Source organism: Leuciscus leuciscus (genome assembly GCF_965113295.1).
Source record: "Leuciscus leuciscus genome assembly, chromosome: 23".
NCBI lineage: Eukaryota > Metazoa > Chordata > Actinopteri > Cypriniformes > Leuciscidae > Leuciscus > Leuciscus leuciscus.
Genome location: NC_138747.1, coordinates 13,228,606 through 13,243,913, shown reverse-complemented (window position 1 = coordinate 13,243,913; position 15,308 = coordinate 13,228,606). Strand labels below are relative to the sequence as shown.

At 37.0% G+C, this 15,308-nt stretch overlaps 1 protein-coding gene across 2 annotated transcripts; it reads left to right on the top strand.

Moving 5' to 3' along the window:
* The first annotated feature begins 404 nt into the window (after nucleotides 1-404).
* On the top strand, nucleotides 405-15,152 carry csf1a (colony stimulating factor 1a (macrophage)). 2 transcript variants are annotated; one of them, XM_082156347.1, is made up of 7 exons: nucleotides 405-657; nucleotides 4,355-4,468; nucleotides 4,856-4,918; nucleotides 7,834-8,004; nucleotides 9,057-9,246; nucleotides 10,026-10,856; nucleotides 12,297-15,152. In XM_082156347.1, the coding sequence occupies exons 1-7, from the start codon at nucleotides 625-627 to the stop codon at nucleotides 12,527-12,529; spliced, it is 1,635 nt and encodes a 544-aa protein (XP_082012473.1). In that variant the 5' UTR covers nucleotides 405-624; the 3' UTR covers nucleotides 12,530-15,152. The 2 variants fall into 2 exon arrangements, with proteins under 2 accessions (XP_082012473.1, XP_082012474.1); XM_082156348.1 differs by having other exon boundaries at nucleotides 10,026-10,864; nucleotides 12,297-12,479.
* The last annotated feature ends 156 nt before the right edge of the window (nucleotides 15,153-15,308 follow it).

The window sequence follows — 15,308 nt, the reverse complement described above, 5'->3', positions numbered from 1 at the left end:
CCCCCTGTCAGGAACATAATTGATCTTCTCTTCTCTGTTGTTTACCAAAAATGTTTTCTTTCACTAGGATATACAACGTCACAATAGGAAAGAAAATGCTATCGTAACTTCCGTTTCTTGCCGAGATCAAGATTAAAGACCAGCAGGTTTTTCTCTATGGAAACATATTTAAACATCATCAAATCTTATAGAATGAGCAGATGATTCAAATGTAACTTTTCAGTGGTAAAAAACACATGTATGTCATAAATTGGTCTGAGGTGAGCTAAAACTTCCTTCATCAATAGAATGGAAGGAAGTTGGAATGGTCTGAGTGAAGATAAAGTGAGAAAGTGGGCTTTTCTTAAGCCCAGCAGTGGGAGAAGAGGAGGAGGAGGTCTTTACTAAAGCTCACTTAATTTGTCTACCATAGTCCTCAGGCAGAAACATTCAACCCTCTCAAGGTGGCATGTCTCAACTGTTTCACACGAAGATCTGTTTCAAGACAGCCTGGATGCTTGAATCGTGCAGAGATCTTCAGAGGGCAAGACACTATCTTCATTAGGATCAAACGCACAACAAAAATACTAATCCAATGAATCTACTTGTGAACTTTATTGCTTTCTACTTGCTCAGTCCAGCCAGATGAACACACACATAACAGCCCACAAAGCCAAGGTAAGACTTCTGGTCTCCTCTGACATATGCTTGTTGTAGTAGTTAATGTTCATGCCATTTGATTATTGAAGCTCAATTGATGTTTTCGTGCAAACCAGCTTTCAATTTCTGCCTCTGCATGAATAATGTATTTCATTTGAAATAGATACGATCTCTGAGGAGCCTTGATCTTCCTATTGTGAAACTTCAGAACATTGTTTTCCTTTCTTGTTGAACCTTTTCCCATAGACTTTTTCTATTCCTTGATTTTATGGCCATCAAGCTATTTCAATGTAAGAATGCCAAACCATTAAACATCTGGGGGCAAATTTCTTGAGCTGTGGAGCATGCAGAAGAAAACTGTGGTCTGTGAAATTTCATTGCTTCTGTTGGCTGTCTGTTTAGGCAACTGCTGAGTAAAAAAAAAACATGCCAGTTCTTCTGGCTCTATGATTGTTGATTTTTGAGTCGCTGTGTCCACATATATTCCTTGATATTTTTTATTTGATCACGAATACAGCCATTTAAGATCGGGTAGTAGAAACCTGCACTTTATGGGGTCTTAGGGCTTCTTAGACCTGTTATAGTGATAACAGCATGCTTTATTGGCTAAATACCCCAGGACTTCACAGACACATGGCAGGAAGCAGTATTTCTGAGGATTGCTGTGATATTAAAGCTTTTTATGAAGGAGGAGGGGGGGGGGGGGGGGGGGGGGGTGTTAAACAAAACCCACTTTAGTGGTCTGTATGTTTGTATGTTAAACAAAACATACAGTTTTAATAAAATTAGGGTTTTAGACTTAATGTTATATTTATAAGGATATTTATTAGGGCTGGGTAAAAAATATCGATATCTCGATTTTAATCGATTCTCATTTTTACGAATTAAATCCCAAGAATCGATCAGTCATCCTGCTTTCAGTTGATGAATGAATGTAACATTGTAGCGCGCATCCCATCCAATAAATCGCGATAATCTTTGTGCTTTGTTACTACTGATATGAAACAAAGTCTCAAATTTCAAATTACGTCCATTTTCTTACGAAATTCAAAAACATAAATACCGTTTTGGCGCTGTGGCGTGAGATCGCTCTGGTGCAGCAGCAGCAGCAGCGCACGTGATCTTCGCTTCCGCCTTAATAATAGCAGTTACCGCGTGAAATAAACTTGAATGTGCATCTGAAAGTATGTTAAAAGGTAGAATATAACTTATCGAAATCCGTATTAGGTGACATGGAATCGCTCATCAGTGTTTCAACTGTGGAAAGACGTCAGTAAATCTGCCAGGTTTTTATGACAACCACTATGTAAATGTTAATATTTCATATTACTTTATTATTATAAAACTAAATAAAAGTGTAATTTCAGTGTTTGTATACAAATCAGTAAATTTTTACCTTCAATATTATAGTAGGTTAATGAAGCCTAGTAGCCTAGGCCACAACTGACTCCCATGGTTTACAGCATAGCCTAAGATAAGAGATTTGTTTTCCTTGAGAAAATTTGCCATGTATTGTACCTGATATCCAAAATAATCAATATTGAATCGAATTGAATCGGAATCGAAATCAAATCGAATTGCAAGCTTATGAATCGAAATCGAATCGAATTGTGAAATTTGTGTCAATAACCAGCCCTAATATTTATTAATATGAACACCCTGAATGTTATGTTTAGTCATTTTCAGTACCCTGACTGATATATTTATTAGTATATTTAATTATGAACTTTCAACACCCTGAACAATACATTTTTATATATTTATTTTCAGCACCCAAAATTATGTTTTTTAGTATATTTATAAATTTTTAACACCCTGAATGATATATATTTGATATATATTCATTAGTATGCTGATTTACTATATAAAATCAGCATACTGAAATACAGCATACTGAAAAAATAGGAATTAGAAATATTCCTTCAGGGTCTTGAGAATAATTATAATAATAATAATAATAATCATATATATATATATATATATATATATATATATTATTATTATTATTATTATTATTATTATTATTCTCAAGACCCTGAAGGATATATTCCTAATTGTATTTGTAATTTTTATTTTACACCCTAAATTATTTATTTATTTATCAGTATATTTATTAGGAGCTTTTAACACAAAAAGGATACATTATATTTATTACAGATTATTTATTCATTAGTTCGATCAAGTTCAATCAAAAGCATGAAATGGTGACAGACTGCCTGAATTGCTTAAATTTCCTTGTTGATTTTTGCCTAATTCAGCAACTATAATTAAATTTAATCTGAGACAGAATTACTGAGACAGCAGTTACTTCCCATAAATGTGCCTTGTTAGACACTTTCTGTCTCTGATAAGGCAGTGCTGCATGACGAAGCTTGTAAGATTTTGTCAAGATGTTGCTAACATGCTGTCTGGCTTTTATCATACTCTAAGAAGTTGAAACACATCTGCCACACATGACTATGAGTCCATTCAGCTCTCCTGTGGAGATAGGCTTGGATGAAGATGAGCAAAGACATAGTGATCTGTTGTTTCCTGCTTTTCTAGAATACTGATCTGGCCAACATTATAAACACTTTCCCTTACACCGTTTTATAGTTTCATTGTGTTTGCACTCCAGAGATTTGTGGAATTTGTCTTTGGGTTCTGAGAGGTTGAGAAGTGCGTATCCCCTCTTTATATATATATAAATTGTATATTATATTATACAGTATATTGTATTATAACATTATGTGATAAATCCCTGTTGTGTTGTATAAGTGGCTTAGATCTATAGGAATTATAAACATAAGGTTTTCAGGTTAAACCCAGGTTGGAGTGACTTAAGAATTGGGGAGTTACTGAGGTTACATTCCTTTTCCATCAACATTCCCCCTTCTCAAGCCTTTCAACACCAGGTTGCTCCAGTGGAATTCTCACTCTTGATAAAGTCATATTAAGTATCTTTGGATGTGTTCGAAGTTGCATATTGAAAAATTGCATGTTGAAGTTGTCAAGCTGGGAAAAAAAATTAGATCAAGCTGTTATGTTATATTTTCTTAAAAAGATATACAGTGCACCAAGTGCAATGTGTATTTATTCAACCACATTACTAATGACCAGTCACATTGGCTGTTTTTTTGATTATGTGATGCCTTATATTATTTTAATTATAATTTGTGCCGTATACTATTTTTACCTTCTCCATCACTACACTGAAAAAAATAAATAGTTTTTTACTTCAAAATTCTAAAAACATTGTGTCCACAAATCCATAATTTACAGACAATAATAAAAAAATTGATAGTCAATTTAATACTATGTCATACAGTAGATCACTGTTTTCCAGAGACACACAATTAGATAAATTAATCTCAAAACTGCATGTTTTCACTGACTAAATCTCACAAATGTTGATATTCAGATGAAATGACAAGATTGAAAATTGCATAGCCATTCATCAAACGTGCTGAGATGAGATTTTGTTTAATCTATGGTCAGGAGAAAAAACATAGCAAGCATAAAACATAGAACACACACGGATAATATATATATATATATTTTTTTTTCAACTAAATATTTTTTACAATAATACCTCCAGCACTTTGGTTGTCTTTACATTTACCATAAAATAAATATAAAATAAAATATAACATGAAATAAAAATATATTCTACTGTATCTATGAATGAATGATTCTGCAAATAAAACTAAATAAAAATATTAATTTGTAATTACAGGTAAGGCATCAGTGCTTCTTCCTTATCCTGTGCTTTCATTTGGTCTGTGCTGGTGTGCCAGGTCCATGTAAGCACTCTGTCACACGGGACCATCTCCTGAATATAAAACGTCTGGTAAGATGAGCTTTTACTGGCAAGTAAATCTCCCTGTGGACTGACCAAAATGTTCTTATATTATTTAATTACATGGACAATTATGTATTATACTTTATTATAGTTCATTTGTAATCAAATCCCACAGAAATCCACAGCTGCCTGTAATGATCACTCATGCATAAATTATTTGGATTGTTTGAGTGCTGGTGGAAGTTAATGGCATGCAGTCTTTATGATAGAATAGCAGGTTACTAAATAGTCCTAATAATCTAAATGCCATTTAATGAGAAAAACTGTCTGGCCGCTTTTGAAGCCCCATTAAGATTTATTTTGATGCTGATAAATATGTGCTAAACAAATGGAAAACTAATACAGTTTTTTCTCACTGAATGTTTTCCTTTGCAGATTAAGAACCAACTGCAGAATGGTTGTTCTCTAACCTACGCCTTCACTGAGCGCCAGAACCTGGTATGTACATTTCCACTCCTTTCATTTATGGATTAATCAACCTATAGGTATTTTAACAGATATGAACAGTATATAAAAGAGCCTGATATTTGAAAGAGCCTGACATTCTGGTGTAATAGATCTTCCTACCATGCCGCAAAATCAGACTGATCTGAAACAGATGTTCTATAAGATCATGTTTTAAGCCAGAGAGGCAGCAAAACCATGTGACGCAAACCTCAGTTCAATGAAATAAGCTATTTAGTCAGTTTAACAGTAACACTAACTAAAGTTCAACAGCTATAATTCATGTATCATTGTTGGAAATTTGCTATAGGTTATATACAGATGCATTAAATGGGTATGGTTACATTTTTCATGACGCAGCCAATGTAGTTGCGCTGGAACTCTCTGAATTATTGGAACATGACTGCACAGTTTGCACAAGCATCTTAATTCATCCTTAGGGAAATTATCCTGGAGGTCACTATTGTGGTCTTGTCTCTTAGTAGCTCAACTGCAGCATGGGGGATTATGATTTCTACAACATACTCTTGAGCTAAATAAATAAACGGCTTTGAGGGCCTGTTTAAAAGAGACCCTTGGGCTGTCTAAATCTACAGTACCCAAGAGTCAACTCATGGATCATGTACTGTCTCTCCTTGCTGATCACTTTTCTAAAACGTCTCTGAGTCATTTTACTTTACTATATATTTTAATTATGTGTTGGTGCTTAAGTGAGTGTCATTTTTGGAGTTTTGATTTTGCTATGACAAATTTTTATATCCTTCCAAGTGCTTAGGGAAATTCGCGAGTTTTTGTTTAAAGGATAAGTAGGCACATTATTTTATAATCACTTTTTGTGATACTGGTTGGAACTCTCTTCTCATCCTAATTGTAATCAATAATAGAATTGGTCTAAATATTAAAACATGTACATAAATCTACTGTGGAAGTCTCATGACCAAAATGTTTTCGTCTAATCATTGCATTCGGATTTATTCCTTGTGCATTACATCATTGGAATTACATACTATAACATTCAGTGGCACATGCCACCAGATATTGATGTACAAGAGGAAGCGTTTATTGAAGGAGACCACTGGCCTGTGGAGGTGCTATGACGGGGCTTGCTGGGGCCCCACCAAAAATGTGCTTAGCACCCCCAAAAGGGGCAGAGGCTTCATCCCGCTCTTTAGAAAGCTCCGCCATTTTCTTTTCCTCTACTGGCTGTCTGAGCTCCCTACATTGTACACAAGGGGCACAATTTAGCCCCTCCTTCATTATCTGTTCTGGCCAATAGGTGGAACCATCCATGGACATAATAAATACATAAGCTGTGTCCCAATTCAGAGGCTGCATCCTCTGAAGGCCGCGGTACACGTACGAAAAGACTCGTTTAAAGGGGAAAGTATGGCCGATTGCATAACCGCGGCGCGACGAAGGCTGTCCCAATTTGAAGGTCCTTCAAAATGCAGCCTGCAAATGCGTCCTTCATCAGAAGGATCTTTCGCAGCCTTGCCTACCCCAGAATTCATTGCGCGCCAGAGACGAAATTGCCAGATTACACTTTTAAATGTAAGTATTGGGTTTCAATTTAATCGAGCAATCTAATGCATATTATGATACAAATGGGCCTATATATAACTTATATAAAGTTGTATATATAAAGTCCAGTACAAATGTTACTGCCGCTCATCGCAACGGCTGTTACAGTAGGCGTGTGTTGGAGCATCAAAATCGTACTTACGGGGGTGGAAATCAACCCGTGGAATTTTTTTTTACCTGCGGCAACAACTTAAAATTAGCCCAATTCCGCGGTAAAACCTCGGAGTTGGCAACACTGACGGTAGGCCGCATTAGAAGTACCCTTCGAGGATTGCCTTTCTTCGCGCCACTGTGACGCAATGGGACTGTAAGTCGACAAGTTTCAATAAATCGTTATTGATTCAAAGGGCTGATAATGCAATAATAAAGATGTTCAGCGAAATTGATACCGAGCTTAATAACTGTGCACACTTTACAATGTGACCTTGTAAATGTATTTAAGGTAAAATGGAAAATTAAATAAGTACAATGCAATAAATGCAGGGAGTTGAAGTTATAGATGCACTCTTTTTTTTTTTTTTTTCTTAGCACTCCCCTTTGAAATGTGAAGTTAAAAAAAATCTGTCAAGAAAAAATTCCTGGAGCTGCCACTGTCGTTCTTTTAGTCACAACGTTCTTTTGGAAATTTAAAAGGCCATATTTTAAGAGTTTGAAAGATCACAGTTTGAAGACTGCTCTGGACACAGATGTGTTTTGGGATCCCTGCTATTCAGCAGGAATTGTGCATATATGGCCTGATATCCTTTATATTTGAATAATGCATCTTGAATGACCGACTGAGAGTGGTGATAACAGTTAACAATTCAAAGATTTCAGGCTCCCAAACAAGGAAAATTGTGTGCTTGACTAAGTCACTTATCCCGAGGGGAATTTCCCTGTAAATTTCTATGTATAAAGTTCCACTCCACTTAAAGACATGATAAGTTTTTGCAGAAAATGCCATTGACAAAACAGGTAAATGAAATTAATTAAGATGATTGATATTTTTTTTCTGTTCAGTAACAATGTTTGAACATTTCCTCTCATTTGCCATTCTGTAGAGATCTGAGATGCCCCATCAGCATTCAAATGGAGCACAAGCTTTACGAAAGAGCGCGTTTGATATGAAGCATGATATTTGCAAGCACTGTCATTTGGAAAGCTTGTGTGCTGTATTATAATAGGAATAAAAACTCACAAAATGCAGTCTTATAGAAATGTGGTATATGATAACATTAAAAATAGCCTTGTGTGTTTTGTGACTCAGGTCTGAATACAAAAGGGTGTACAAAATCAGTGTGTGTGATATCAAATGTTCATTGTGGTTGTCATATGTTTGTGTGTTTCAGAGTGTTGTGTGTTATGTTAAAGCAGCATTTCCTCACATACTGGAGCTACTCAACACCCAGTTCAGATATGCTAAGGACTCCGACAATTATCGTTATACTAATTCACTGAAGAACTTGATCTACAACATTTACTCCCAGAGATGCATCCCTCCAATCAATGAGGAGATGGAGGTAACACAATCTATTTTTATTCTCTAGGAGAGCTGTGGTGCAATTATCTGTAAGTTAAAAATAGGGTTATTGAAAAATATTTTTGTCGTTTCATACTTTACTGTGTTAAATTAAATACTAGTAAACAAATGAAAAGAGCAAAATTAAAGAGTAGGCCTAATCTTTTTGTGGAGATGCAAATGATAGTGATATAGAATATATAAAGTATTTTCAATGACAAATATCACAAAACAGTTGAGGTAAAACAGTGCAAGAATTATGCAAAAGGAATGTACATAAATTGAATTGTATAAAGTTTCAAGGGTAAAAAGTCAAGTCACCAAGAGTCTTGGACAGTAGCTAGTGGTTTGGCAACAGCTGTCTCTATTAAAATAGTTTTTCTTGTAGTAGGGTTGGACTGTACATACTAAAAGGTTTTTTGTAAATGTGTTTTTTGGGGGGGTTTTTACGCTAATTCGGGTCTGCACAGCTAAAGTTTTATTGAAAAAAAGAGAGAGAGAAGGTCAAAAGACTGGCTGAAGCGACCTACCCTGGGTAGGTTACGATGATGCGAGTGCGCTTATAACCCGGCACACGAGGGCTTGCCGAAATCTGCACTACCAAAACCTAGTAACAAGGTTCAGATGTTGTAGAGTTTTCCCTGGGGGACCCATAGTGTCAGTCACTGAATGACCTGAACTACAAACCTGAAAGAGTGATGCACGCCGTCTCCCTTTTATACCCGTATGTATGGGGGAGTGGCATTCAAATTACACTCGCCAATTCTCATTGACCTTTTCTCGGTTTGGGGTTTGGGGCTCCCAAATCCAACCCCCAGTGTCAGACATCAGCACCACATCTTTTTAAAAACCAGCTACAAAAAACAACAACAATGCAATTGATTTAACCTTAAAAGGCAGTAGATGTTATTGAATTGGTTGCTTGAAGTAAAATTGTTGCATTAAAATAACTTAACAATGACCCGTGGAGACTACCACCTACACCCAATCACTAGGGGTTCAATACACGGTAGAGCCCAATACCTAAATTGTTTTCTGTTTTACACTTTACAGGATAGCCCAACGAAGTTCATAAGAATGCACATGACTTTGCCGAGGGCAGCTTTGGAGAAAGCTGAGGAAGTGATTCACATGTATATGGGTCTAATGACTCAGAGCGACAAACCTGTGGACTGGAACTGTGAAGAGGAGTTCACAGAGGATTACCCAGAATCCTCCACTGAACCTCTCAGCCAAACAGCAGGTATCATTACTGTGAAGTCCAGTAAAATCATCCAGCACGCCCATGGGCGCAAATGCATTTACTATTTAAACAACGTGGCGCAGGACGTGAAAATTATAACTGCGTCGGGCGGAAACTAGCAAAAAACTCTTGCGTCGTGCCTGGCACTGCATTGCACCGGGTGTGTGATAGGGCCCTTAATAATGGCAGCAGTGAATAACCCATTTAATACTGAGTAACTTATATTTTAGACACAATATTGCCAGTTACTTTGTCTACTTTTGCACTGCCAACATAATTAGTTCTGAAAGCTGAAGAAGAATCGTTGTGTGCCTCCAAGCAACACAAAGTAGTGGTGTTTCATTCCTGAATTAATCTGTTTAGAACTTTTTAAAGGTTCATTTTAGTAAATTATTTAAGACTGATTCATAAACAGTCATTTGTTTCATTTTATAATTTAATCTGTGTTTTTGAAAGAATCTTTTGAATCAAAATGGCCCACTCATAAAGATACTTGTTGACACCCACTGGTATAACAACGTAACCTGTAGAAATAGTCACAGATCCTCATCTGTTATACACACAGATTGATAGTTTGTCTGGAAAACGCAAACACAGACAGCAATGTAAAAAAAAAACACACACACAAAGGAATTCATTAAAAAAAGGGAAAGAAGGCAAAATAGAGCATAACAGACTCTCGAAATTAATTTAATTAGCAAAATATTAGCAAAAAGCAAATCTCACTTTTAGTCGCTTTTATCATAATTCAAATGACATTTGCATTACATTTCCTCTAGGTACCTCCACATGCCCCTGCATTTGTCCAACAGTGAGCAGTGGATCATCTAAGACATCTACATTCACAAGCCATTGGAATATTTACTTAAAATCTACTCAATCCCCACAAAGATCAACTTTTCCACCTGTGGTAACCTTGCAGGGTGTTAATGAGAAAGCTAAACAAGTCAAGTCTGCTGTCCCAGTAACCCAACACCAAACACTAGCTCCAGGGACACCTACCACATGGAGATCAATGCAAGGAGATTTATCCAACTTCCTCTTTAGTAGCAATCCAGCTTTACATGAAGAAACTTCAAATTCAGAGATGCAGAATATGCCATCATCTGATCTGTTCCCTTCACTTACAAATTATAAGGATGTATTTCCAAGCAGAACTGACCCAACTGTTCAGTCGACCGTGTCTGGCCCCTATCAAAAAAGCACAAGAGATAACGCACAGGACAGTGTGGAGAGGAGCACGCCGCTTTTACTTGCAAAGAGGTCTTTAGATTCCAAAAGCCAGGAAGGACCATCCAGTTCCTATGTGAAATTATCCCAGAACTGGATTACTGCAACATCTGAGCCAACATATAAATATATGAAGAGCACAGAGAAAAAAGGCCAATCTTTCCAGATGCTTAAAATAAGTAAACACATTGTACCAGTCACAACCACAGTTCTGTCTTCTTTGAAAGCAGCTGCACATTCATCAGAAGCCCTGGACATCCTTGTTGAACAGCCAGGTCATCTTAACAGCCCTCCTGAAAATGTCCAAACTCCCACCCAAAGTCTGGTGAGGGTGCCAAGGAATTTCATAGGAACCATCCATGAGACAAAGCTCAGCAAGGGTGAGGAAGTAAGATAGAGTATAAATATATTATATTTATTATTTTTTATATATACTATTATAGTTTTTATTAACATTTCAATGTTTTAATATTTTAATATTTTCAGTTTAATTTTAAATAGTAATTTTGTTATGTGCCTTTGTCATTTTTGTCATACCTGTAGTATGTATGAATGTTTATTTTAGTTTTTATTCATTTCCAATTAGTATTTTTAGTGTGTATATCAGGATTGTATATATAATCCTGATATACACACTAAAAATACTAATTGGAAATGAATATGTGTATTGTTGTAGATTTTTCCCCTACACACCTGACTTAGGTTGAACCGAGTGTCCTTGATACCTGAAAATATTATACTCAGTTGAGTTGCCTCTGAACACGCAGGTTGACGCCTAAGCGTAGCTATTCTTACCGCATAAATAAAATGCCCCAGAATTAGAGTTACCTGACCGCAATCTAACCCTGCCAAAGAGTCTGACAAAGAGTCGAACAATGTCTCAACCCCTATCGTACACTATCACTTGGGAATAAGGTCTCTATAGTGTTCTTAACCTGCACCACAATATCACTTGGTAGTAAGGTCACTAGTGTTTCGCTAAATAACTTGTTCCACTAACTAACTTGCTGCGCAGCAATATTAAACAGACAGACTTCAGCAAATGTCCTCTAAATGCTTTAATCACGGCCGGGAGAGTTCTCAAGCAGTTTCTCAGAGAATCTCCCCCAAGAAGAAGATGTAATCAAGGCCAGAGGATCTCAGACAAATTTCAAAGAGAATCCCACCAGCAAACAGGAATACAACAGTTTTTATAGAATATGAGCCTTCTGTTATTAGGTAGAAGCAAAATTATCATGAATCATAAAAAAAAAAAAAAAACAGAGTTAAGAGTTCAGATGATTACTCAATATTGTCATGAGATAATGCAGACAGTATATTTTTGATACTTCAGAATTTTTCATAACACAACAGGCAAAGAACCAAACGTTTTAGTACGTTTTGTTTCAAAGTGTTAGAATGTTAGGCCTAAAAGGGGAAGTAAAGTTTAGATGTTAGAAACATGGTTAGTTTAAAAGATAGTTTACTGTCTATTACTGACTATTAAAAATCCATCACAGTATATATATATATACTTACCTGTAGTATATTTATATTTATGTATATATATATCCACTTAGTAATTTTTTTAAAAATCGAACATTTCTAATTTTCAATTAAAGTTTTTCATCTAATATTTGTATTTCATTTTATATCAACTTCATTTCAATTAACAAAAATAAAATAGTTTTAGTTTTAAGTAACAATATTAACTCTGAATAGTAGACGTCAACACATCAGGCAGATGAGACGCATCAGGCAGAAGAACGCGTTCAAGGTTGCTTGAGTCATGTGTTTTCAATTCTGTGATGATTCACCAAAGATACCATTGCTTTTAACAGACAGCAGATCCCAGGAGGACAGGCAGGGAATGATGGACCAGACTCATCCAGACAGAGAAACACAGAGGAACTCTACCACAGAACAATCCAGCATTTTAACCATCTCTTTTGGCACCCTGCTCATAATTACACTAGGGTGCGGTGGACTTCTGCTCATAATTCTCTTATTTTATAGACAGCAAAAAGTAAGTGACCGACAATGCACTTTGGCCCTGCTGAAAAGACCTACTTAGACCGGCATCCTGGTCAGTGCTGGAGTGGTGTTGGTCTAGCCTAAGAACCCTGCTGAGACCAGTAGCCAAAACATATGCTGGTGATTATCTCTGGTGATCTTTTCAGCAGGGTGTCCCAAGTGATCTCAGTCAAATAGAAGAATCAACATTCTTTAAAGTTTCCAACATGAAGGAAAGACACACACACAAAAAAAAAAAAACCCTGAGGTAGAGTTAATTATTTGTTCAATACAAATGAATATTTGTTTTGTTCAGACAAAATATCAGCAGGTTGCTTTTTCTCATTCAGTATTGATATTATAATTCATTTTAAAGGGCATGTTAAGTGCTAAAAAAAAGGTGTCTACAACCAGGATATAGTACTAAAAGAAGAAAATGAAAGATCTGGCAGATTCTAAGCCACATTCTAAGTGCTATCTTTATGTCAGAAGCAAATAATTAATCTAACGATTTGCTTGGTAAAAAGAAATGATAAAAGGAATCTAACAACAATATATTTTGTGCAGTACCAAAGAACAAATGAGACGTTAGTGCTTTGTAGAACGTGGAACAGTTAACATTAACAGTGTGTTTGTCCTTAAAACTACTCATTTACAATAAAGCAATCCCATGTTAGCTGGTTAGTTTGATTCATATTTTTGTCCATGTCTCTGTCTTGTCAGATGTGCATTACTGCATTGTTTTCGAGTCACATGCTGCTTCTCTCCTCTAACATGACTTTAATAAAATTATAATAGATGTCAGGGCAGAAGTATGTGCAAAGAATTACTTGGCCCGAAAATGTCATTTTTTAAACACCCTTCTGTCTCCAATCCCATTTGACTTTAAACCATTTACGTTTCTGGTACATGTGCATCCCCATGTGGACTAATTGCGTGGAAAAGACCAACTGGAATAAGTTCTCCTCTTGTGTTCCACAGACGAAAGCAAGTCACACACGTTTTGAATGACATGAGAGCGAGTAATTGATGACAGAGCTCTACTTTTGGGTGAGCTGTCCCTTTAAAAAAACACTTTTAGGCATCAAGACTGAAATTTCAAAAGATGTGTCATGCTGGGAAAGGAAATGGTGAATAACTGACACATTGGAAACTCAGAAAACAAAGGCCAGGAGACTGTGTGTCTTCAGCAGGATTCTTTATTGAGAATAAAGAATACTGCAGACATCAAGCCCGACTAGGACTTTACTAGAGTTAGAACTACAATCTGTACATTAGTTTTATATATTTAGGGGGTAGTGCTTAGAGGTGGATACAAAGCACTTAGGTGACGACCTTAAATAAAGGAAGTAAACAAAGAGTTTCACCAGTCCTTAGCCAATCAGTATAACTATACAATTCAGACAACTTCATAATCATAGAGATAAAGCATTTATCATGATCAACGGCCACCATTTTATTCACATATAAGCGTTCATCAATTCACATATCAGTTCTGGTGAACGGAACCTCAAGCATGTTCGCTTGACATGCGGGAACCAATGAGGTTCATCCTCGTGTTACGCAGCATGTTTGAGCTTCCTCAAGAACCAATGAGGTTTGTTCTCTCAAGTCAAACAAGTACGGTTGAGCTTCTGTTTATGTTCGCTGATCAATGTTTATATGTGAATAAAAGCCTAAACTCAATCTCTTCATTATAAAGTGATCGAGTCTCTTCAGAAAATTTGGACTAAACTGCTCAATTCATTTTGATGAGTTTTGCAATCTCTTTATCTCTTTTTGAAGCGTCATCTTCATATGAGTTCCGAAGATTTTGGGGTTTGGAACATGAGGGTAAGTAAATTATGCTAATAATCCCGAATACAATGTACTTCACCTTAGTTTTTATGTGGTGTAATGTCAAGACAGGATAAGCAGATCTTAAAGTGATTCTTAAATTTGTAATCCCACACACTTGTTATTTGAAGCTTTCATGAGACTAATAGTCTGTCAATGATACATTCATTTGACATTAGTTCCCTTTCATGGTCACTATGAGTTACGTCAGTGACGACGAATGGGGTTTCGCTTAGAAAGCCTATCACCTTCGATATTAGAAAACAAGCCAATGGCAATGAAATGCCATGGGTCTGCGGAATTTGCATAGTGTAACTCAGCCCCACCTCGTGGGTATATAAGGAAGTACGCCGGCAACATGCAGATATATTTTCGCTTCGGAGCCAAGTATTCACTTCACTCCACAAGCCAAATCTGAGATCATCTCTTCACTCTTCGAGATGAGCTTCTCTCCAGGTGTTGGTGTGACGGCGAGTTCCAGCAAGTGCACATTCCCTGCTGATCTGTGCAGTGATCTGCCAGTGTTTGTGTGTTCATCTCCCTGGTCGCTTCAACACTCTGCGGAGACTTTCTTCCTCTCACAAAAGAGCTCGCACGTGGCACGTCTTTTTAAAGATGTCTCGCCCGTGCACTTCTGGTTGCAGTCGCACTGTTTCAGAGTCTGATGGGTGCAATCGCTGTCTTGTGTGTTTGGGCGTTGATCACGCTAAGGCAGCTTTTGTGGATGACTCATGTTCCCATTGCGAGAACATGACCATCGCAACGCTATGGTCGAGACTCAATGACCTCGTAAGAGGGAGAGTCCCCTCATCCACACCCCGATCTACCTCCTCCACGAGAGCTGGTACTTCGGCCTGAGGGTGACGGTGTGGAACAAAGCACTGACGATTCTTCCTCGGTCCACACCCCCCTCTCAAGCGTTGCAACCCAAGCAACCCCGATTGAACCCGCGCCATCGTCTTTCGGCGTGCCGCGGGTCTCTTTCGGCGCTCCAGACGATGATT

Excerpts from the sequence above, each read along its gene's own strand:
- csf1a (XM_082156347.1), top strand. The coding sequence starts at position 625 with ATGAACACACACATAACAGCCCACAAAGCCAAG. Across the intron at positions 4,919-7,833 it reads TCACTGAGCGCCAGAACCTG|AGTGTTGTGTGTTATGTTAA; the intron begins GTATGTACATTT and ends TGTGTGTTTCAG. Across the intron at positions 8,005-9,056 it reads CAATCAATGAGGAGATGGAG|GATAGCCCAACGAAGTTCAT; the intron begins GTAACACAATCT and ends TACACTTTACAG.